At 43.3% G+C, this 25,517-nt stretch overlaps 1 protein-coding gene across 3 annotated transcripts in view; it reads left to right on the top strand.

Moving 5' to 3' along the window:
- Positions 1-25,517, top strand: part of TMEM94 (transmembrane protein 94) — a 79,389-nt gene that overhangs the window by 137 nt on the left and 53,735 nt on the right. For 2 of the 3 annotated variants that reach the window (XM_067547541.1, XM_067547543.1), the window contains exon 1: positions 25,244-25,286. In XM_067547541.1, the coding sequence (XP_067403642.1) occupies positions 25,260-25,286 (27 nt within the window). In that variant the 5' untranslated portion in view covers positions 25,244-25,259. Of the gene's footprint in view, positions 1-14,152; positions 14,284-25,243; positions 25,287-25,517 lie in introns of those variants that run through there. The other variant, XM_067547542.1, reaches the window with a different exon arrangement.

Consider the following 25,517-nt stretch of genomic DNA (forward strand, 5'->3'; position numbering starts at 1 on the left):
GAGATTCCCCTTCCCGCCCTTCTGGGATTCCTGGTGAGCAGGGGCGGGAGCTGCTCCCCCAGGTGGGACTAGTTCCAGGGTCGCATTCACCTTTTCCCACCCTACTGGGCTCCCTGTGACCCAGGGCTGCTGGAGAAGGGGTTGGGAGCTGGGGGTCAGATTGTGGGGATTAGCCACAGTTTGTCTGTATTGCCCTCTTCCCCCCCTTCTATCCCATCCCTCCACACCCTCATAACCCTCCCACCCTCAGCCCTGGGACCAGGAAGCTTTAGCTGCAGAGCTGTGAGCGTCTTTCTCCTCACTGAGGACTTACAGGGGGGTTTGCCGGAGCTGGAGCACATAGTGTTGCTGCCATCTCTCATGCTGTTATTGCAGGTTTCCCACTATTTGGTATTTTTCTTAAATCCCCAGCTTCTGGAGGCATGTGATTGCATGAAGTCGTGCTTTCATAACAAGAGTAAATTTCTTGCTGGTATGGTTGAAAAATATTATCCAGGTGTACCGTAAAGGTTCAAAAAACAGACAGATGAAAGTGAACACCCAACATATATTATCATTTTTAAGTATTTTTGTGCCTGACAAATTATTTTTTTAATGCTTAAGGTTGGCAAAACTGCAGGGGTGTTTCATGACACTTGCTTATACTAGAGAATTTTACCTTTGCAAGCACCTTCAATATTTGTAGCACATTTTGCATCTACACATACACAAGTTTTCTTTCAATGTTGCACAGTTTTTCCAGTACTGTTTCAGCTGTACTCGTTCTGAGCAAAGCCTCTGTAGCTGCAGCTTGCCTGGGTTCTTCTGCTCTGTTGCAACAGACTGAAAGCATTGCCATTTCAGCTGCCCCAGTGCAATTAGTCCTCCTGTAATGTCTTCACTGAACTCTTTAGTCAAGGCTCTGCACTCCAGGACTTGGAAGAAACGTGATATATATATTTTAACAGAAAATTGCGTGGGGAGCTGTGCCTGGAACTGTGGCCTGTGGGATGGTATCCACAATGCGGTGTGAGTGCAAGAAGTGCTGCGTGGACACAGTAGACCTGAAACAGGATGGTTAGCATGTATGGTGCACTTTGGCAACTTGCACAGCTTCATGTACATTATTACAGGTTGCAGTGGTACAATTCTCATCTGTAGACAAAGGTGTTAGGGATTACCTCAAAATCTAGCTATACTCCCTCTTATCTAGCTCACCCTGGGGTTCAGTGAGCCCTAATGGGGAAGAGGGTCTGTACTGTGATCTTCGTCGATATTTGCCCCAGTTTAGTTCTCCTACAACCAAGTGACACTTTCTTGTTTTGCAGGATTTTGATCATCATGCAGTTCATTTCCATTCTGTTTAACTGCCTTGAATTTCCATTCTTTTAAAGATTGATCTTTCTAGTTCTCAGGCTGCATGTTGCTTCCATTGTGTTATTTAAATAAATTCTATGCGGAGGCTTTTTTCCAACTGAGGAAATTTAATTTAGTATTATTTATTATATAGATAGCACTTAGGGACCCCCAACAGAGATCAGGGCTCTACTATGCTGGGCGTTGTACAAATAAAGAATGGGAGAGCCCCTGCCCTGAAGAGTTGATAATCTAAATAGACTAGAGAGGACTGGAGGGAAGTGGCAAGATATACAAGCATCAGAGGAGATTTAAAAAACATGTTGTAAGCTTTAAATATCTCATTAAAACTCTCTTAAAATGCTTCCTAACTGTGAGAGCTTATTAATAACTGCTTTACGATCATCTGCATTAAAATGAGAGGCTCTCCAAATGGCAAAGATTTGTACATGGAAGGCTGGCTGCAGGTTTGAATATAGAAACTCATTGATTCATCTTTCTGAGAGAGATGCCTGTTCTGCGTGGTATTATGTTCGCATGATGCTTTTTGTAAGAGCAGGAAATTGCCCTTGTGTGCATGATCAAAATTCTCTTTTCCTTAGCCACTATGCAATTGTGCAGGTGAATTGCATTAGTGTTGTGTATATAGTTTATGAAACACATTGGGTTCCTTCAAGATGGAAGTTTTTACATATTTTAAAAATAAGGTCCATTATTCCTTAATAGCTGCTGATCCTTGAACCATAGTGCTTGCCAAAGTACAGTAGCCTGCATCTGACCCACTTGTTGGATTACTTCATGGACTGTGCTCTAATGCTATCAGCCAAGCGTAAATAGTTGGCATACTTATTTCTGTATGAAATGCTTTGTGTTCTGAACACTAATGCTTCACATGTCTTTAGTCCGTTTCATATCAAAACATTTTACAGACACACAAACCTCACAGCACCCCTTTTGTGGTAAGTTATATCCCCATTTTTACAGATGAGGAAACAGACAGAGACAGGTTAATTGTCTTGGCCTAGATCATGCAGCAGCAGGTCAATGACAGAGCTGGGAATAGAACCAAGGAGTCCAGTCTCTCTAATCTCTAGGCAGCATTGCTGTTTGTTTTTCTTTTCTGTGTAGTTGTGGTTTTGGTCTGGCCCGTATAATGTTCTCCCTCAGTATCCAGACCTGTAAGCAGCAAATGCTCAGGGATTTTTTAGCATTGGGTAGCAGTGATTATATGATTTGTCTAGTAAATATGGAATCTTGGCTCTTTGTCCAGAATACGCCTGTGTGAATGGGAAGGATGTCTTTCAGGGTAAGCTGGGCGTAGATGGATCATCAGAAGGTGCGGAGTGTGTTACTGTCTCCTTTCTACACACTAGTCAGCCCTGCAACTTTGCCAATCTTTGCTGGTTTGTAGTGAGAGAATCAAGATATTAATCTAGATCCCTTGTACAAACTTGTTGCAATAATGTCCAAGCCATTGGATTGACTAGCACCATTCTATCTTTTGGACACAAGGTCTGTGCTTTGTTTTGAATGAATTTATGAGAAACTTGATCTTGTTGATGTTCATTTGATGTTTGCTTCTGGGGAACTTCTGGAGAAAAAATCCCACAGATTTTGCAGTTGTTAACAGGTGGTAACTATTGCAAGCATAATTGGTGTTACATAATCTAGTTACACATAGTAACATAACATAGTTTTTGCATGCAGTACCCTTGCTTTTAGGCTGGTACTAAGAGTGTGAGCTGATTTTATATCTGTGGGACTGGTCTGGGCAAGAAAGATGAATTTGGCAAAAGAACTTGTGAATACAGCTTGCAATCGCCAGTCTTTATCTCCACCTCTCCCCAGAATTTATCAGTTGAGGGGTTTATAAATCCCCATCATCACAGCACGACAATGTTGGATGACATCTGTCTCTTCTTTGGTACTATCCATCCTTGTATACATATACTGTGAAATGTTTTAGTATTATGTTTGCTCTTTTGGGGCCTTATCCTAGGAAGCCGCTGAAGACTCACCACTGTTGAAGCTGGTAGGACTGGAGAGCTCTCATTGCTGTAAACATTAGGGTTTTTTTCACTTGGTCTCAGACTGAATACTAGCACCTGCTACTTCTCTATATGAGGGGCTATGGGGCTGTATAAGCACCTGGGATAGAGGAGACACAGGAAACCTCAAAAAATCTAGTCTTTTAATTTCTTCTCAAAGGAAGGAAAGTAATAGACTTTTTTCTTCTGAAATATTTTCTCGTCTTAAATCTTATATTTTAGCAAGATGGGAAATGGTTGTTTTCAGTATACTATATATTCACTACTACTACCTTGTAGGGTTGCTGCATCCCTTGCAATTAGATTGGCTTTGTTAATTTGCACTTGCTATCTTTAATTTTTGTATTTATAAAAGCATCTACCCACCCATCGCCTAAGCCTCTGGTTGACTTTGTTGATAAAATTGCTAACAATTTATTATAACATACTGCCTACGATTAGCTTATTTAGGTGAGGCCTATCAAGAACCTGATGCAAAGTCCAGTGAAGTAAAGGGCAAGACATCCAAGCTCCAGCTGACAAACTTTAAATAATGTAAACTTTAAGACAACTTTCCCTTATCAAGAGCTCACGAGTATTTAATAAAGATTGACTATCTTTATGGATTCTCAAAACATCCTGTTACATTAATGTTGTCATTTAAAACATTTTTTTTGAAAGGGATGTAAATCCTCCTGTTTCAATCTCTAAATTATAGGTGTTAGGAACAAGCCTTCTGTACAGGCAGGTTATTCTATAATTGCCTAGTTCAGATCTGTTGAACCTTCCTCTGAAGCAGCTGGTTCTGCCAGGTAGGACACTGGATTAGACTAGATGGACCACTGGCCTGATCTAGTCTGGCAATTACTACTTCACTAACTGGGACAAAATTAAAACGAAAGGTGTATTTTTTCAAATGCATAGGGCCTGCTCCTGGAAACTCTGTGTCTTTGAACTAGTCCCATCACTTGCATGACTAAGGATTGTTTACTTGAGGGAGCTTTTGCAGACTGGACTTCTCTCTCAGATTCGTGTTCTCCATCCTTGCTGCCTTACTTCTGCCATAGACCCCCCCAACTATCCTTTGGGGCAATGTTCTGAAAGGCATCAGATGTGCATTTCTTGTTGGGAAACACTCTGCAAATAAGAAAGAAATGCAAGTGAAATGGGAACAACTAATTTTACTAACAAATGTTTTAAAATGTACAGTATATTGAAATTAATTTAAAATTGGGGCCTAGCCTACACTTATAAATTAGGTTGACATAGCTATGTTGGTCAGGGTTGTGAAAAATTTCATGTCCTGAGCACTGTAGTTAGGTTGACCTCACCCCCAGTGTAGACACGGCAAGGTCGATGGAAGAATTCTTTCAATTAACTACATTGACGGAAAAACCCTTTCTGTCAATGTAGGAAGCATCTACACTTTAGTGAAACAGTGGCACAGCTGCAGCATAGACATACCCTGGGTTTCAAAATCCAGTGTTTTCCTCACTGTTTTCAAGGCAGAATAAGTCTCTTCTTCTGTTAGTAAGGAAAGTGAACCTCCATAGAATAAGCTGAGGGCTTGTCTACATGAGACATTATTGTACAGTGAGCCAAGGTCTTAATCTACAGCACACTAGTTTACAGCATAGTAACATCCTGTGTGGACATTGCTACAGTGCACTAAAATTTCATGTTACATGCCAAAGCAAGCTACAGACCTGTAGCTGAATCTACACAGGACTTTACTGTGTGGCAACCTAGTGCACTGTAGATTCGTACTCTGGCTGTCACACAGAAACGTCCCTTGTAGACAAGCCCTGAGACTCATTTGCAGCACAGAACAGTGGAAACCTCAAGGGAATATTTCTTGAGCACGGTTTTGCTGTCAGTTTTTAAGCAGCACTGCTTCGCATTTATATGGTACCTTCTTTCAGAGGATCTCACCAGCCTTAGAGATATTAATGAATTATACCTTCACAACTCACCTGTGAAGTCGGTTAGTATTAAACTCCTCTATAAAGTAGGGACACTGAGGTAGAGAGGTTGAGGTTTGTCCCAGATCAAACAGTGAATGAGAGGCAGAAATAGAACCCGGTAGTCAGACTGCCAGTTCACTTGCTTTAATTACTGTACACACTTGCTGGGCCTTAACACAATTGACAATGTCACTTTGAGTGCTCCATGGAGCCCAGCTATCAGTAAACACAGCAATGTTACAAATTATCAGCTAGATGCTAAATACTGGTGAGTAGGAATACCCTATGTAATTGCTAATATAAAAAAATCAGTTTTAATCTAAGCTATTCTTTCTAAGGCAGGTGTTTTTCCTCTTGTTTTCCCATGTTTCTATTTTTGGTGCTATATCAGACTTCCCTTCTTGTGAGGTTAATTTCTGGCAATGAGCTGTTCAGACTCTCCATCTTTGTAGATTTAATCTAGATAGGGAATTATAAATAAATAAAGTGAAAGCATTAGGAATCGAACATCCTAGGGAAAACTCTGTAGCCAAGAACATCTTTCTGTCCTGGAATGTTTGTAACATGAGATGCTTTTGAAGCACAATTTTTTTTCCAGGTGCAATGATAGTGTAATTGTCTGATATTTCCTGTTCAGCTGCTGCCATCTTGTATAATGTATTCCAGTGTGTTATTTTTATTGTTGAGTTATAACCTAAATACCTCAAAAGGATGTTGTGAGGCTTAATCCGTTAATGTTTCTACAGTACTTTGAAATCCTCAGATGGAAGATGTTTAGCAAATGCAGAATATAGATATTCGCCTAGTTTTATAACAGGCTACATAAAAAACACTGGTGAAGTCAGTACAAAACTAAAAATTTCATATAGACGATGACTTGTTTATACTGCTCTATATACTATACACTGAAATGTAAGTCAGTATTTATATTCCAGTGATTTATTTTATAATTATATGGCAGTAATGCAAAAGTAAGCAGTTTTTCAGTAAGTGTGCTGTGACCCTTTTTATTTTTGTCTGATTTTTTTAAGCAAGTAGTTTTAAAGTGACGTGAAATTTGGGGTACGCAAAACAAATGAGACTCCTGAAAAGGATACAGTAGTCTGAAAAGGTTGAGAACCATTGCTCTAGATAGTATTGGCCCAATTCTGCAGCTGCTTTGCCTGCGGAATTCTCACAGAATTGGCCCTACATGGAACATTACCTCATTGCTGCTGACCCAAGTAATGTATCGAGAGAACTAACTGAACGTTAAAGATGGCAGTTATCCTTGCTATATTATTTGTTGAGCTTGCAAGGCTTTATACTCAGCCTGCTGGCATTTCTCTGCGTGCATGTAATGCAATAACTTTTGAATGCTGCATACAATCAGGACCAGAATTCCAGGGGATGTTCTGGGCATCAATAGGTAAAACCCTCTGGATGTTTTCTGGGGGGGAAATCTGAAAACCAGAAGGGGTGAAATGGGGGGGGAACTCTGAGCTTTTGTCATTTGTTCAGCAGAGTCATAGCTTTAGTCACCTCTGTAATTGTCCACTGTTCAGAGATCCAGTTGATGGTACCTATTAACACCTTCCAGTATAATACCCATATCTCATCTCTGCTCATCCTCTCAATGGAGTTTAACATGTTGACACTCTGCATGACTCATCTCCCAGAAAGAAGATGAATAATAATATTGAGGGGGTAAGGGGAAAATACCGGGCACATACAGCTCCTGGCATGCGGGAATAGGGAGCACACAGCCCCTGGCGTGGGGGGACCCTGGTATCAGGAATACGGAATGGAGGCAGACAGAATCCCTGGAGGGAAGGTGGGAATGGAAGTATAGAGCCCCTGGCATGGGTGGAAGTAGGCGACCCTGGTATGGGAAGAGGCAATGGGGTGCATACAGAGACCCTTGAATGGGGGACACTGGTATGGGCGGAGGGGAATGTAGCAAAATTGCCACTCCAGTATAGTCCCTCTTGGCCAGGTCTATTGATGCAGCAACTCTGCCTCAGTTTCCCCCACTGTCCTTTGGCCTATTTGGGCTGTAGGAGTGACCTGCCCTCCAGCCAGACCGCTTTACAGAGTCCAGCCCCTTTCAGGGCCACAGAGTCCATTGTCAGAGTTAAACAGAAGTGTATAAAAAACCAAACCTTCAGCTTAGCTGGCAGCCACCTCATCGCAGGCATGGTTCTGCTGCTCTAGACTGATCACCTGTTAACCACAGGTTTCCGAGCCTCAGTCAATCCCACAATCTAAGGGTGATGCACTCCTCTCCTTACTCGGGGGTTAGGCAGACTATGGGTCATCAGACCCCGGTCTTCACTCTGGTTTCAAGTTCACCCCCTGGAGAAGTCTGTCTACTTTTCTCCCCTTCTTCCTTTCTTTTTAAATCCTGCATCCAGGTCTAACAGCCAGTGCAGGTGCCCCTGGGGGAGGCTAACTGAACCTCTCACTGCAAGTTAACCTCTTTCAGACCTGCCACAGGGGGGACACAGAGCCCCTGGCATGTGCTGAAAAGGGAATGGTGGGGAGACCCAGGCCCAAATACTCAAAAGTATTTAGGCTTCTAACTTCCAGTGAAATCAATAGAAGTTAGAAATCTAAATACTTTTGAGGGTCTAGGCCACAAAGCCACTGGTATGTGCTGGAAATGCAGGGTGGAGTTGCAGGGAGTCCCTGAAATGGAAGGGGATGGGAAGATGGCACACAGGAAGCTTATGGGAGAAATAGAGGAATGCTAGGAGCCCCTGATGTGTGCAGTGAGCTTGGCCTACAGAAGCTACAGTGTGTGTGAACCCCTAATTCTGTGAAGTTATATTTACTATTTGTATCTCAAGATCCCCTGTAATACACACATTGTTTTTAGTGGATACCACATAAATGTTGCAAACAAATTGGGGACTGTTTATGATGACAGAATATGTATTTGAAAAACAAGGCCTTTATATGCAGGCAAATTACATTTTAGAATATTCAAATACTGATCTAGCCAGAAAAGGCAGACGAGATATCCAGACTTCCTCCATGGTTTCAGTTGTCCTCATCATAAAATATCCTAGACTATCTACCGTTAGCCATGCTCAAAACTTTTGACTCTTCGTGAACAAACTCTTTAAAGCATAGCTGTGCTGTGAAAAGATCTGCTTGCTGTGGTTATCCAGAGTGGCACAAGAATGATGCGGGTTCATCGCTCCGCCTTTGATGTGTTTAGGACCTAACTGTTTTTGCCACTTTAAATTGGGGGAGGGAGAAATTGAATTGATGATGGGTTTCAAATCAGGTCAGTTCAGATTTTGGGGAAACCCTATGTGTCTAGACCTCCCTTTATGAGATGATTAGATAGCTTGGAGATATCATTCAGAATTCCTACTCATCGTTTTTGGTGGACGTTTATTTAGATTTATGTAGGTAAAGAGTATCCGCTCCTTCCAACCAATCTGGTGTGTGTTTAACTTCACTGTTGAGAGCCTCCCTCCCTGCACCCTGGCACTACAGATGCTTGCACTGATCTTAGAATGATGCTTCTACACGTGCAAGACAATGTGTTTTGAACTTTGGGAGTGTCATGTTTTGCCTTCATGATCACATTTCAGTTTGCTGCCTGAAACAGAATGTCACTGCAGTAGAGAGCCAGGCTGTCTCCTGCACAGCTGTCTCTCTTCATGACCTCCTTCCATTCAAATGGTACTGGAGGGGCAGAGCAGAGTTGAGCCATCACTGCTAATGATCTGGGCTGCAGTGGATTAGCACAGAGATTATTCAGAATATTTTCTTCACTTTCTGCTTTTGTGGCTTTGGCTTCCAGATATCTGAGTGTGTTGTTGCTAGTCAAGGCCATGAGTCTCCTATTTGGGCAAATAGGAAGAAGAATTCTGGAACTTTCTCAGAGTCTTTCATTCTGAGTTGCCATTTTCCTTCATTTTAAAAATCCATCCTCTCTTGCCTTCCCTGGTGCTGAAGTGATCCCTGAGTTAAGGGTAAGATATCAAAGCATTAATTTGCTATATAGAGGCATACTAAGGTGTATGTGCCTCCTTCCCATTCCCAGTCCCTCTTTATTTGTTATGCTCCAGTAAGTTTCTGTGATCTTCTCATTGCACTTGCTAATTGGCCTGGCAGAGCTGACTGAGCAATTGGAGAAGATAGTGTCATTCTCTTACTGTCTCTTTGCATGTGAGGGTCACAGAACAGAAAATTGGCTGAGTCCAGACTGCTGGCTAATTCTGGTGATGTGCAAGTCAGAAGGTAGACAGCAAAAGTAACTACAGATGGTTTCTGTCCTACACACACTGAACAGTTCATCCCAAGCAAGTGAACTGAGTAAGTGCAACCTCAAATGCAGATATCTGCATCAGAGGAAATGCGTATATGTAACACTTAGGCATGTGGCAATTCTCCAAAAGGGGCCATATTTTTGGAGTGTAAGGTACCCACTCTACACACACCCACATCATATAACATTTGATAGCTTATTTTATATACATTTAGATGAGGTATCAAGTGGTGCCGTAAGCCCGTGGGCGAGGTGAAACAATGGTTCCCAAAATGAAAATGTCATTTTTTTGCACAGTTCCAGAAACACTGCTACATGACTATGACTACAATTTTTCCTGTTTAAGTTCATTTCAACACCTTATTGTGGTGGTTATTGGTCAAAGCGACCAAATGGCAGTGTACTAAAAGATTTTTATTGGTTTTGTGTGGGCAAGTTTTTTTAGAAATAATTAAGCAAAAATGGTGAATATATACATTTTGCAATATATTGACATGAAATGTTTTCACATTGCATATTCTTAATTGGCAAAGTATATCACAAGTGATTATAACAGTTTTCTATATTTTCAGTTGAAATTTGCTGTCCAGGTTAGTCTCTCACTGAACATTGTGCACCAGTAGCAGTAGACTGCATGCCCATAGTTTATATTGCATAGTGGGTGAATATAAATGTACATGAATTCCTAATGTAATGCTTCTCCATTTGTAAGCTTTTGTACATACAGTTAGAGCCCTGCAAATCTGCAGATATCTGCTTTATATTTGTGAATATCTGTGGAACATTTTTTGCGGATTGCAGATCAGATGGTCATGGATTAACTTTCCGGGACTTCTGGGGCATGGCTGGAGCAGCTGCCAGCCCTAGGCACCACTGGAACAGCTAGGTGCGGCAGCCAGGGCTGAATAGCTGATCAGTTGTTAGAGGGAGGGGATGATCAGCTGTTGGGGCATCTGGAGGGGCTCAACAATTGATTGGCGGTGTGGATGCGGATACATCTAAAAGAGGGAGGGTGGATTGCGGGTTGCATAGAAGATTGTTCTTGTGGATGCGGATCGGATTCGGATCCACATATTTGTACCCATACAGGGCTCTACATACATGTAGCTCTAGTCTTCCTGCATCTTGCCTTCCTGGTAGAAGGTTTTAATTTGTAATTGCCTACACATGCAGTACTAGCCTTTGAAATATTCAAGGAACTAGCTTTTAAATGTAATGACACTTATGTAAACATTATTATTAGTGTTAGAGATGACAATACACAACTTTGTATTATGAATATGCAAAAACTGAGAGAAAGAAGTTGCTTAACATGAAATATTGAAGACAGAGTCCACAGACAAGGCCTTGCCTCTGTACTTAAGAGGGATGAAGAGCATGTTACAGCTCTTACCAACCATATCATCAACAACATGACAAACCCATTTGACCCTGAATCACATCCAGGGGTGCATTATCAATAAATCTACTGGACTGCATGTAACATCTGCTGTACAAGAGTCTCTCTGAAAATAGCAGATGTTGGTGAAGAACAAATGGAGAGATTTGTGAGTGGTTCCCTTAATTCTGATGGGTCACGTTGCTTCTTCTGCCGAGTCAAGAAATCTGGCATGATCATTTGCTGATATGGCCAGGAAGACTAAATTTAAGTCTGTCGGGAAGAAACAATCACAGCAGCTATCTATCCAGAAATTTTTTTCTGTAGAGCCCTGTCCTTAGTAAAATGCGGAGATGATGTTTCAATGGCAACTGTTCTTAGTCACCCAGTAGGACCGGGGTCTATGTCCCTCCTCCATGATGATGGAGCAATGAGAAGAACAAACAAAGCTGTATTAGGGCATCAGCTGGAAGCTCAAGCTGAAAGAATCCAGGAGCTTAGAGCATGCAAGAAAGAAACCACAGTGTATATCAGAAATGCCATGGCTATCGTACAAATGATGGCTGGTGACATATTCCACACATTTGATGAATTGGCTGCTGAGTCCTTGAGGCAGATCCTAAAAGGATTTGACAAAGTTAAGTCCGTAATCGAAGTCTTTGACAGATATGACAAAAGTAACTCTGTGAAAACTGCGGAAAGACGTGCCAGACGGGGTCTAAGATTGGATGCAAGGAATACCAGGTGATTGGTGGATGCCCTGTGCCTCCATTGAAAAAGTTTCTAAACATGGCATCCAACAAGGCATCACTTGTAAAATTCCTCTGTGAATATATGGTTCAAAATGCACCTGAGAGGTAGGAGCACACCTACACATTCCTTCATGCTGTAGACTTTTTGAAAGGTGAAGTAACCAAATCCATCACCAGCAGAGATGTTTAAGAAGCCCAAGACTTGTATGGTACTGAAGAGGAAGTGGTCACAAGGATGCTTCTGCATGTTGTATGTGCCAATATGGCTTTTGGGTCTCTAGGTGTCAAAGGAACCGTAGTAATTAGGTCACCTGATGTTTTGGGTCCTTGCTGTTCACTGCTTTCCAAAAATAACATGGATTGAAATAGGCACAATTACCAGCACTACTGACGTGTCACTTCATACTTGTGCACCCAGTTTGTTACATACCTCAAGCCTGAATTCTGCAACATACTTCCTGCTATGTGCACATTAACAGGGTGTAACTCTGTGTCATCCCTGTTTGGTATTCGGGGAAAAAGTCCGTGTTTAATGTCATCAAAACAAAAGGCGCTTACTGCTTCAGAGATCTTGCCAGATGTGGGGAGAGTGACAGACAAACTGCAATTTCTGCAGGAAGGAAGTAGTGCTGTATGACCAAAGCGAGAAAGAAAAGGAGGCCCACAGAGACCTGAATTGCTTTTGCCTCAATCTAGCCATGAAAAAGGACAAGTCACTGGCCAAACTTCCACCACATGAGGACAGTTTTGAAGACTATGTCAAAAGAGAACTTTGGCAAACAAAGATTTGGATGTCTTCGCACATAGGCAAACCAGATATTGGATCATCATTGCAACATGGATGGAAAAATGTGTTAGAACTACTTCCTGTATTCTTCAAGGGCCCCAGGACACTGGAGCGTCTATAAGACCTTATTTGTGTCTGCACCAGCAGAGGTCCCTGCACAATCAACTGTTTCTGTAGTCAACAGTCTTTCCTGCACAGAATTGTGTGTGTGCTATGGCAACAAAGACTTTGGTAACCCACATTCTCAATAGGAAGAACAAGACACTAATGATGTTGACTAGAAATGTCACCAGGTCTATTACATTTCAGTGATATCTGTACAAATTTATTATTAGATTTTTGTTTTACCTTTAGATTGTTATTGTGATGCTTGGAGATCACAAAGAAATCCAATTTTATTTTTTGAAATAATACATAGTCATTAAACTAACAAAAACAATATATATGCATATATTTCAAAGTGGTCATTTTAACATGGTATAATCTCCATTTCTGTGTTAATTGCACCACTTGACAGCTTCACATCATACCTTGTCTTAAAATAAACATAACACATTTTCAAATGATACATGATGTACATATGTGTTGAGAGTGTACATTAAATTGACCAAATTATTGGTGTCTGCCACTCACCCTAATAACATATACATGTGTCTGGTCATAGTCACCAGGGGAACATTGCTTTCTAAGGGAGCTGAGGTTTCCTTTTGTGTTCAAATGAAACTAGTTACAGTGCTGTACATGAAGATCGCAGGGAGAGACAACCCATTGGGATCAGCAGAATCCATCTGCTGTGAAAAATGGGCTAAGCTATAGACTAGGGTAGGGCGGAAAGTCAAGGTGCAGCTTGACAAAGCCCTGGCTGGGATGGTTTAGTTGGGGTTGGTCTTGCTTTGAGCAGGGGATTGGACTAAATTACCTCCTGAGGTCCCTTCCAACCCAGATCTTCTATGATTCTATGAGAGTAAGGGGGAAAGTGAGTCCCAGAGCTGGCTCCTGCTATAACTCAGTTAATCCCAGTTTTGCTAAAATAAAATTTGCTACTTTATTCCCTGGTGATCTGGAGGCATTCTTTAGGCCTTCTGGCTTGTTTAATGATGGGTCTGATTTGAGTTTAGCCCTGTAGCATAGCCTTGTCAAAAAGGATCTGATGTGTTGTTTCAGCAAATGGAAGAGTCATTACTGCAGGCTTCATTAGAGATTATCTGGACCGAGCCCCGGTTAGATAAAAATAGCAAGACAAATGGCCTCTGGTGACAGCCTGGTCCGATCACACGTCTGCTGGCTGGCATTTCAGCCTGCTGTCTTCGGAGCACCTGGTGGAATCCAGCTTCTTGCTAGGGGTAGAGTTTGGCAGTTCTCCTGGATATGTGCAAGAATATGCGTCAAGGCTGCTGCATTAATTTTATTTTGCTCTTCAGGGAACTTAATTTATCTAGTGCCGACAGCTTTTTTGGAAGTTAAACTGATGAAACCCACTTGGGTGGGGGGCTGCAAACTAATGGGGCACAACTTAGAACCACCTTCTACTCCCAGTTTCTCATACATCCCTTTCCTGTCATTTGAATTCAATCTGTTTCATTGTACACTTGCCTTAAAGAGAGAGTGGAGAAGAATGTGACGCTTGCCCCTTTTGTTTCCACAGATGGTGTTGTGATAACAGAGTAACCAAGGGTTGTACACACCTATGAGAGGTTCTCCCCCGAAGGGGTGGTTACGCTGCGTTGGGCATGCTTACAGAACCGGGCAGCCATGGACCTGAAGGAGAAGTGTAAGGTAGGTTCCCAATAAAGGCCATCCCATCTTAAACAGATTCATTCTGAATCCCTAGTTGGTTTGTTTCTGTCTGACTTCAGTCTGCATGTTTTGCATTAGTATGTGGAGTAATCTACAGTTGTTGCTAAAGCTGGATGGTCTTTCTCCTACATAGTTAAGGGGACCTTTGCTTGTCTCTGATAACTAGAGTCCACCACTGGGTGATCCAGAGATACCAGGAGGATGTCCCCTTCATACCAGCAGCCTCATACTTTCTGTTCTACATGGTTGACATGCAATGTGACTAGGGCAAGTGATCTTCTGTGGAGTTAGTAGACCTGTTGAGTAGAGGGCTATCAAGAAAATGATATTCTCATTTCTTCGTCAGCTCATGGGTTGCAGTCTGAGTTTAATGGCTGTTTATTCTTGTTTAGGAGACTACCAGCGTCAGGCAGAAGAACATAAGAATGGCCATACTGGGTTAGACCGATGGTCTATCTAGCCCATATCCTGTCTTCCAACAGTGGCCGGTGACAGATGCTTCAGAGGGAGTGAATAGAACTGGGCAATTATCAAGTGATCGATTCCTTGTCGTCCAGTCCTAGCTTCCAGCAGTCAGAGATTTAGGGACATCCAGAGCATGGGGTTGTGTCCCTGACCATCTGGTCTAATACCCCTTGATGGACCTATACTCCATGAACTTATCTAATTCTTTTTTGAACCCAGTTATGTTTTTGGCCTTCACAACATTCCCTGTAAACAAGTTCCACAGGTTGACTGTGGATTGTGTGATGTGCTTCCTTTTGTTTGTGTTAAATCTACTGCCTATTAACTTCATCAGGAGACCTTTAGTACTTGTGTTATGTGAAGAGGTAAATAATACTTCTGTATTCACTTTCTCCATACTGTTCATGATTTTATAGATCTCTGTCATATCCCACCTCTAATAGTCTATTTTCTATGCTGAACAGTTCCACTCTTTTTAGTCTCTTCTCATATGGAAGTTCCATATCCCTAATCACTTTTGTTGCCCTTCTCTGTACTTTTCCCAATTCTAATATGTCTTTTTTGCGATGGGGAGACCAGAACTGCACGCAGTATTCAAAGTGTGGGCATACCATGGATTTATATGGTGGCATTATGGTATTTTCTGTCTTGTTAATAAGGCTGTGAGTCAGTCACAGAGGTCACTGATTCCGTGACTTCCAGAGACCTCCATGACATTTTCCCCTTCAGCCCCAATAGGCAGAGCTGGAGCTGTCAGCTGATGAGGGCCCTGCAGCTCCCAGCCACTGTGAGCAGCGGGGACCCGGAACTTCAAGCTGTGGCAGTGGGGCCCCCTGCCTCGCAGCGGCTACAGATGGTGGGGGCCCCCTCCAGCTCCCAACAGCCCCCAGAGGCAAAGGACCCAGAGCTCCAAACTGCTGCAGTTTCCAACTGCTGCAGCCGGCAGGGGAACCCCACAGCTCCCTGCCACTACTGGCAGCGGAGGGAGCCTGGAGCTCCAAGCTGCCATTGGTGGTGGGGGGCCCCCTGCAGTTCTGAGCAGCAGCAGGGAGACCCTAGGCAGCAGGGTGCACCCAGGTCTCTGATCTGTCTTGGGCAGCAGGGGGATTCTGCAGTTCCCTGCTGCCAGTGGTGGCAGGGAGAGCCCGGAGCACCAAGTCGTGGTGGGGTGTGTGGGAGCCTGGAGTGCCAAGTTGCCATGGGTGGCAGCGGGACCCCGCAGCTCCCTGCCACCAGTGGAGGGGGAGCCCAACTCTGAGCTGTGGTGGGGGGGAGGCTGGAGCTCTGAGCCAGGACCCCGCAACTTTCAGCTGCTGCAGGTGACGGGGACCCTGCAGCTCCTTGCTGCCCTGGGTAGTGGAGGGACCCCAGAGCTCGAAGCCTCCACAGGGGGGAGGGCAGGGCGGGGCGGGTGCTGGACCCCACCCCTCTACTTCTCTCCTGCAGCAGGGTTCGGGCTCTCATCTCCTGTCAGACCCATTTTGTCATCATGGTTATTTTTAAGAAAAGTCAGGGACAGGTCACGGGCTTCTGTGAATTTTTATTTATTGTCCGTGACCTATCCAGGACTTCTGCTAAAAATAACCATGAATAAAACTTGCCTTACTTATTATCTAGCCCTTTCCTAATGGTTCCTAATGTTCTGTTAGGGTTTTTTGACTGCTGCTGCATACTGAGCACATGTTTTTAAAGAACTATCCAAGGGGACTCCAGAATCTTTAAGTGGTAATAGCTAATTTAGACCTCATCATTTAGCATGTATAGTTGGGATTATGTTTTCCAATGCGCATTATTTTGATTTATCAACATTTAATTTATTTTGCCATTTTGTTGCCCAGTCACCCAATTTAGTGAGATCCCTTTGTAACGCTTTGCAGTCCTCTGCTTTGGACTGACATCTCAGTTGGCTCCCTTGTTGGGAGTCTTTAGAAAAGTGTAGGGTGGAATGGGCCATAGAGACTAAACTCCCTTCTCATCTCTAGAAATAGTCCTCTCAAGGCTAGGTTTGAAGCATGCTAGTGGGACAGTGTAGGGGAAGCATGTGCTGTTGCTTATGCGATACCTATCCTATCCTGAGGATAAACTGAGGGCTTCAGTCACCTGAATACTTAACCTGGCATCTTTTGAGACTGTTTAATTCACTGAGAATGTTTTTGTAAAGTGGGCGTGGGATTGTGGGGAGAAGTTTTCCATTTATTTTTCTGAGTAGCATTTTCCTGCTCCTGGATTAAATTTGCCCAGTGTGTGTGCTTCTTGGAGAGTTCTGCCTCCCGCCAGGGGTAGCTGGGCAATATTATTTCTACATCTACCTTGTAACTGTCAAACTGACTAATATCTATGTACGCTTTGTGTGTAACCAGCCTCTTGTTACCTAGTATGTTTCCAATCCTAAAGAAAGAGGAGAGAGAGACAGGCAGGCAGGCCGGCCTCCATGGTGGGTAGGTGCAGCAGAGTGTTTTGAAGGGATATTTGCTGTGGTTCATGGAAAATCATTGGCCTTGTATGCACTGCTGCCTCTTTGAGGTAAAATTCAAGATGATGATGCTAGGAAGGAGTAGAGAGAGCAGCAGACAGTACTCGATTGGCCACTTACTCTATACATGGGTTTCAGTAGCCACCTGAGTATCAAATGTGTTTGTCACTCAAGAGAGTGAACAGATGTATGCCCTATTCTGGGCCCTGGTTGGGGTGAGAGATTGAGTTTGAGACCAGTGCTGGAGAAGATCATGTGTACAACTGCTCTAAACTAGTGCTACTGAGAGAGAATGCTTACTCTGACTTCAACCTCTTTCCACCCTCCCCTCCCTCACCTCCCTCCCCCACCATTGTAACCTTTTCATTGCCAGATCATATTAACTACCTCCATTTTACTCTGCATGCAACCCTTTCCCTTGCTGGGCATGTTCTGCAGTATTTCCAGTACCATGGCTGGCTTTTGCTTATTAGATAATAAGCTTGTTAGATAATAGTTTGAGAAACAGACTTTTTGTACAACATTAATACAGACACAAGTGGTACAAGAAGTGGGTAGTATCTCACACTATATCTTGCACTGGCTTGAGACTGGTGTATTCTTTGTTAGCTGGAGTTGTGGTGTTACTTTGTATGAGACCACAAGAGGCTGGGCTTTGCCCTTGCCTGAACCTGTGACCTTCCCAGTATATTTTGGGTGAGAACCTTGTTGAACTCTGCGACTTTCAGTTTAAATTGCTGTAAGACTGTGGAGGTAAGGTTACAATTAAAGTAAACCTCTATTTGTTCTGTTGTTAATGGTGCCCTGGACTGCTCTGGTATTAATCAGTTTAAGACAAGAAGCAATTTATATGTGCAGTTATCTCAAGCCTTTCAAGCTACTATCCGGCTCCAACACTAGCTCTGCTATGGGACAGCTGAGCTCTAGATATGCACTTTGGATGCTGCTGTCTGTGCGAATGAACATGCTGAGCTTCAGAATGTCCATATCTAGCTTTGAGACAAGTGACCTTCTTCATGGTAACACTGCTGTTTGATGCTTGGAGCCCAGGAGTTTTACCTGAGCCTCTTGTTGTCATTCAAACAGTATAATAGGTCACAATAGTTATGTAAGCCCTTCCTTGCTGCCGCCCCCAGAATGGACAACTGTCACTGCAGGAAATAGTTCCACTCCCTTGCTTCTTTCCCTACACCAAGCCACGGAACTTAAAGTTGTGAAAGAGTTCTGCAGCTGATAAAGTGCCAGGACTGATCAAGGGACTCCTAATTTCTCCCTAGGATCTACCCCAGCCAATCCAATGAGGGCTGAACAGGATTCTGATGAACCTAGTGGTTGATCTGTGGAGTTTCTATTGGTTGATCTCCCTTCATGGGCTGAAAGTCCGTGTTCTTACTTAGAACTGTTCTTACTGGCCTAGAGAAAGAGACTAGAATCTAGGACTGACTCTGTCTTCTGCATAGTAACCAACCTGGCCCTTTCTTTCACTTGTGTTTGGGAGCTTTGTGCTCAGCTGCTGTTCCTAGACCCCATCTTGTGTGATGTGAACTTTAGCATCTTTACCAGCCTTCACACTACCCTGTCTTCTCTTTCTCCTGCCTGTGACATTGTTCATTGCCCGACTTAGGACAAGCTTATCAAATTGCCAGGCCATGAGCAGAGCAAATGGTGGTGTAACATATTTTTGAATGGCTTCCTTTTCTGCTATTGTACTGCTGGATTGCTGGGGTGCACTCCACTTACAAATTCCAATCAGCCTTAAGAGATCCTGCTTCACTGAAAATCTAGGTGGTACGTCTGAGTTGTTAAAAATCTTCTCTTCTCCCTTTTAAAAGTACTGGTAAAAGAAAGTTGGATTTAAAAAATACTCCTTATCTATATTTTCACTAGCAAAATGAAAGATTAATCATTGATGCTCTCAAACTTCTTTCTGCATTTCACTCATCTTGGAAGCTGAGAAGAGACTACTAGTTCCACTCCTTTTTGTAGTCAGTTCATTTTCTGGTATTGATTTTTGTAGTTGCAGCACTGCAGGTCAATGTTTCAATCCTTTAAGACAGACCCAGTTTTAATTTTAATTAGAAAGATTCATAAATGTTTTTGTTGGGAGGGGGTCAAATTAATCTATGGTGAAACTCCAGTGACAAATTTGGCCTGCTAGGTTTATTTTAAAACACTAAAAACAAAATCTAAATTTTAGTCTTTAAATCTAGTTGATGGTGTCTCTTTTACACTGGAAAACACATAGTGTGGTGTTGACAAGAATTCCTAAAACAAAGAAACCTGCTCTGAGTGCAGCTGCAGCACGGATATCTGTCACTCAGAAGGGTAAGAGATTTGTCCTCTACCCTCAGCCAGCTAATACAATTCCATTGTCAAGAATGACTGACAAATCAAAATTTCTCAAGTGTGGTGTGGGCTGGATTCATTCTGTGCCAGAATCAGACACTGCAGAGCAAGGCAGAGAGTATCCCATGAGTGGTACCAAAAATCTCTTAAATTTAAATATGCAGTTTTCCCGTTCTGTCTCCTCTCTGCCTGACTTTTAGTTCTTGTTAATTTTCTTTGCATTTTTAAGGTGAAATTTAATGCTGGCGAAAGGTGCCAGATTCTCCACTCCAACATCTACAGTGCATGTACCAGCACAAAGAGCAAACTCTTCCCTACCTCCTCACTGCCCTGCCAATGCGCCTCAATCCTGACCTGTAGGGGTAACTCTAACAGGAAGAGGGGAATTCAGTTTCCATCCCTGTTCCTTGGCTTCTTCACATCACAACTGGAGCTCTTGCTGGCAGTTTCAGAGATCCTTGTGCCATCAGGACCTGGACTGGGATAGCCTGCTTATTTTTTACAGAAGTGGTCGTGAGCAGCTGATCAATGGTCCTGAGGTTCCATTGCTGATAGCATGGCCTAGTGGTTAGAGCAACCCACTGGGACTTGGGAGATCTGGGATCTATTCCTGGCTCTGCTGCTGGCTTGATAGATGAATTTAGGCAAGTCACTTCACTTTTATGTGCCTCAGTTTCCCCATCTGTAAAATAGGATAATGATACTGACTTCCTTTGTAAAACACTTTGAGATCTACTAAAGAAAAATACTATTTAAAATTTAATGTTTGTTATTGATTTGGGCTGGATTTGAACCAGCATCTGCAAGTAAAAGTTACCAATCCCCTGAGCCAAATCATTCCCCTTCCCGTCTGGTATTTTTCATACCCCCTCTCTTTCTATTTTCTCTCCCCAAAACAGCCTGTTTGAGCATCTGTCTCATATGCCCCTTCTTATGTACTGACTATTGGTTATTCTCTTTTGCACCTTCAGCTATACCTCTAGTCGTCCTTTCTCTGCTCTGCAGCATCTCTAAAACCTTTTGTCTTCTTTTCAAACCAATCTTTGTTTCACAGGCTTCTCTCTCTTGTGTCCCAAGTTGAATCTGCCTTTACTGCTTGTCCTCTACTCCAACCCCCGGTTTATCCTCAGATTTGCTTGTCGCAGCTTCTGCTCCTTTGAAGATAAATTCCGTCTTTTGAGGCATAGATAGATGCCCAGATACAACTTCTGATGCCAACTGATGATATCTTTTGGCATCCATCCAATGAAGGAGGGATGCATGTGTATGATGGATAGTTATCCAGTGTGGCATGCCATAGGATAGTGATCTCTAGAAAATATGGTACAACAAGAATAGTAGAATTAATTTATTTCTATTATCTTGGGTTTGCTACTGAAGCCTGGAGTGGCAGAGCCAAGCAGAGTTGGAAGAAAGTTAAGACCTAAGCAAGGTAAAAGAGTTTTCTCCCACTCTGTCATTTTAAGGTTCTGACTCAACACTAAGCATATATGTATTGTTCTTGAAAACTCTGCTGACAGTTGTTCTAGCTGCAATGGTTTGGGGCTCCAAAAAGTGTTCATGCAGAGTTGTGGAAATAGTTTAAAGAAATCCTGCAGACAGCATAATGCAACCTTACTTCCCAAATCTTGTATTTGTTGGGTGTATGAGAATTTCCCAATCCTGATCATCTGTTTTTTCACTCCTTGCATTTGTGGCATTCCAGCTATGGTAAGCAGCTGGCTTTAGCTGTTTACTTGCTAGGAACTGTGTGCTGAAAAGAGGAGGGGAGAGAAATTGTGCTGTTTAAGTCTCTTTATTCCTTTGTGCAGTTTAAGATGGTGTTGTCTAGGAAACAAAATGCCCTGGAGAAAGATGAAGGGTTGTAGGCTCTCCTTTCACCTCTACTCAACTTTCTCTTTTTTGCAATGACACCAATGCACTTTCTGCTTTCCTTCAACTTTGGCCATAGATATTTATAAGCTTACATACAAATATGTGGTTCAGTGCAAATGTAGAGAGAAGAGCTATAAGAATGGTCATACTGGGTCAGACCAATGGTCCATCTAGCCTAGTATCCTGTATTCCAACAATGGCAAATGCCAGGTGCTTCAGAGGGAATGAACAGAACAGGTAAGCAAGTGCTTCATTCATCATCCAATAATCAAGTGAGCCCTGGGAACTGGTGATACTATGTGATCATCTGGGGTCTCTGCCTGTATATTTGGTTCTTAACATGGGACCAATGGTCTCTGCACTTACGATTTTAAATGGAGGACTTTGCTGGTGCTCGTGACACTTTGGGGTTCAACTCAGACCAGTAATGGGTTGTGTCACTGTCTGCTGTGCAACTCTGGGTGCTTTAAATATTGTGTTGCTATGGCACAGATCTGATGCCAACAGCCAGCCTACAAGCATGTGGGTCACCCCCTGGCTTGCACCACACAGTTACTTTTTGCTGGGTGACTCCAACACCTCCTGTTGCAAATTTCTGCCCTGTAGTGTCCCAGTACTCTCCTGGAACACTCATGGAAGCTATTGAGTTTGCTGCTCCTTTAAAGAGACAGTGAACAGCAACTCATTCATTTAACCTGGGTTTGACAAACACTTTATTTTAATCAAAGCACTGAATTGGTTTATAGTAAAAGTAAAACAAGTTTATTAAACAAAAAGGCATAGTTTAAATGATACCAAGTATAAGGACTAAAGATAGAAAGGGTTAAGCAAATAAAAGTAAAAATATGCTTCTAAGATTAAAACTTAATTTCATAAAGTTACAGTCTTTGCCTAAACAGGTTTCTTACTATACTTCATTCCTAGAGACTTCAACCCACCCCCTCCACCCTGGGTTGAAGGATCTAACTTTCTGTGATTTCAAGAGCTCCGACCACTTTAGTCCCTCAAGTGATGGATAACTATGGGGTTCGCTCCCCTTTCTTTTTAGAGTTCAGTAAACCTTTGAAAAGTAAGCCCAGACAAAGTGTCTCTCTCCTGTTTGGGGGGTAGATGCTGTGGTATCTTCCCAAAGTTTGTTGACCCTACTTCAAGAGGCAAGAAGACTTCCTGGGTTGCAGTCTCCATCCCCTATTGAGATTAAGCAGTCATCTTTCCTCACTTGCTCTCCTGATGGCTTTGTTTACCTTACATGTAAATGTGCTTTTCTTTGTCTTTGGTCACACTTTGCCTAATTTACATCAGACACACATTCACATTCAAGCAGGTGGAACCATGTTTCTTTGTCTGGAACAGGCATGGCTTAGGCACTGCTTGCCAAGTACCTTTTAAGAACATATTTGCAGCACATATCTATCATGTGGGTTTACTATTCATCTGTCATGCAACAATATTAATGATCAGTGAGTTATTAATTTTCCAGCTCTGTGGATGTGGGGAAAGCAGTGGACGTGATATATACCTTGACTTTAGCAAAACTTTTGATACAGTCTCCCACAGTATTCTTATCAGCAAGTTAAAAGAAGTATGGGTTGGATGAATGGACTATAAAATGGATAGAAAGATGGCTAGATCCTCGGGCTCAACGGGTAGTGATCAATGTCTCCATGTCTAGCTGGCAGCCGGTCACAAGCGGAGTGCCCCAGGGGTTGGTCCTGGGGCTGGTTTTGTTCAACATCTTCATTAATGATCTAGAGGATGGGGTAGATTGCACCCTCAGCAAGTTTGCAGATGACACTGAGCTAGGGGAAGTGGTAGATATCCTGGAAGGTAGGGATAGGATATAGAGTGACCTAGACAAATTGGAGGATTGGGCCAAAAGAAATCTGATGAGGTTCAACAAGGACAAGTGCAGAATCCTCCATTTAGGACGGAAGAGTCCCATGCACAGCTACAGATTGGGGGACCGACGAGCTAGGCAGCAGTTCTGCAGAAAAGGACCTGGGGGTTACAGTGGATAAGAAGCTGGATATGAGTCAGCATTGTGCCCTGGTTGCCAAAAAGGCTAATAACATATTGGGCTGCATTAGTAGGAGCATTGCCAGCAGATTGAGGGAAGTGATTATTCCTCTCTCTTCGGCATTGGTGAGGCCACATTTGGAGTATTGTGTCCGGTTTTGGGCCCTCCCACTACAAAAAGGATATGGATAAGTTGGAGAGAGTCCAGTGGAGGGCAACAAAAATGATCAGGGGGCTGGAGCACAAGACTTAGGAGGAGAGGCTGAGGAAACTAGGCTTGTTTAGTCTGCAGAAGAGAAGAATGAGGGGGGGATTTGATAGCAGCCTTTAACTACCTGAAGCGGGGGTTCCAGGGAGGATGGAGCTAGGCTGTTCTCAATGGCAGTAGATGACAGAACAAGGAGCAAAGGTCTCACGTTGCAGTGGGGGAGGTCTAGGTTGGATATTAGGAAAACCTTTTTCACTAGGTGGGTGGTGAAGCACTGGAATGGGTTACCTGGGGAAGCGGTGGAATCTCCATCTTTAGAGGTTTTTAAGCTGTGACTTGATAAAGTCCTGGCTGGGATGATTTAGCTGAGGTTAGCCCTGCTTTGAGCAGGGGGTTGGACTAGATACCTCCTGAGGTCCCTTCCAACTCTAATATTCTATGATTTTATTATATTACATGCTGCTTTTTGGGTATATATTGTGATGACCACTGTGTACCAGCTGGCATTGGGGTGCTCTGGGCTACATGCTGATTTAGGCATCTGGAGTTCAGGGTAAGATGTTAACAAACCAGGGTTCAGTCATTACTTATGCCTGCGACTGACATGGAGGGCAAAGCATTTGGCCATTCATGGGTTAGGAAGCAGAGCTTTATTGTGCAGCCTGTGCCCTCCTGTGTGACAGGATTAGTGAGGCAATGGGATAGGCTCCTTCTTGTCATCCCAAAGGTCCATTTGTCCATTTCCCTGTAGTCGTGTTCCAATTCCATTGCCATGATGGGCTTCTTGCATGTGCTCTCTGTATCCACTAATCTCGTGCCCTCCATCTGCCCCCTGCGTTGCCAATGACCAGGTCTCAGTATGTGGCAAGCCTCAGGCACAACGTGCTGCTATTCATAACCTGCATTGTACCTTCTGTTTGAGCTCCTGAGGCTCTCTATGAATATTTGATATTTAGAGGGGCACTTGCTGCTCTCCCCATCCTGAGTGCTGCTGGGAAGCCCTGCTGGGGAACAAGAGCGAGGGAGAGAAACACCAGCTCAGCTCAGCAAATCAGGCCTGTAAACTCCTTGAATCATTTAAATAATAACTTTTAAAAATCAAACTTGAACCCCAAGGGATTAAGCCATCTCTTTTTTTGCTGTCTCCAATAAACACACTCATGGGGAGACAGGATTTGATAGGTCTTTTCCATCTTTCTCTAGTTTACCACTCTGGCCATTGCTGGCTTCCCCCTGTAGTATATTTTGTGTCAGCTCCATTCTTACAGACATCTGGTATGATCCTGTATGAACTTTCTTTTCTTTTTCCCTCCCCTTCACTTCCCCCCCTCCACCCACCGCCTCCTTGCTGGAACTGCAGCGTGACTGGAAACAGGCTGAATTAATCAGCAGATTGGTGCTTCACTCTGCTGCTCCTGTCTCTTTCTCTGCAGCGTTGGGCTCTGCGTGTGTTCTCTCCACCTCTCTCTTGCTCTCTTTCGCTGAGGGCAGCAGTACTGGAAGTTGCTGTTTGAAGGTTCCAAGTGGTGCAGGGATTCAGCCCAGATGCTCTTTAAACAGGCAGATCTGTGGATGCCCCACCAAGGCAAATGCTGCAAAGTAAGTCCCCCCCCCATAACATTTAAATTCAAAATGGCTTGTTTTTCCCCTGCAGCCTTCCTGATCTGATGGTGCATGAAGGGTCCTGAGGGTCTGGGGAAGGAGCCTAAGGCAGGAAATGGAGGACTGAATGGGGGCTTTAGATGTGATGGGGTTTGGGCGGGAGGAGGGCAGGGAAGAAGCTTTTAATCAAACTGAAGATCTTAACCTAAAATTAATTGAAGGGATCAA

This window comes from Emydura macquarii, unplaced genomic scaffold (genome assembly GCF_026122565.2).
Source record: "Emydura macquarii macquarii isolate MOO-44397 ecotype Brisbane River unplaced genomic scaffold, CSIRO-AGI_Emac_v2 contig_1230, whole genome shotgun sequence".
Lineage (NCBI taxonomy): Eukaryota > Metazoa > Chordata > Testudines > Chelidae > Emydura > Emydura macquarii.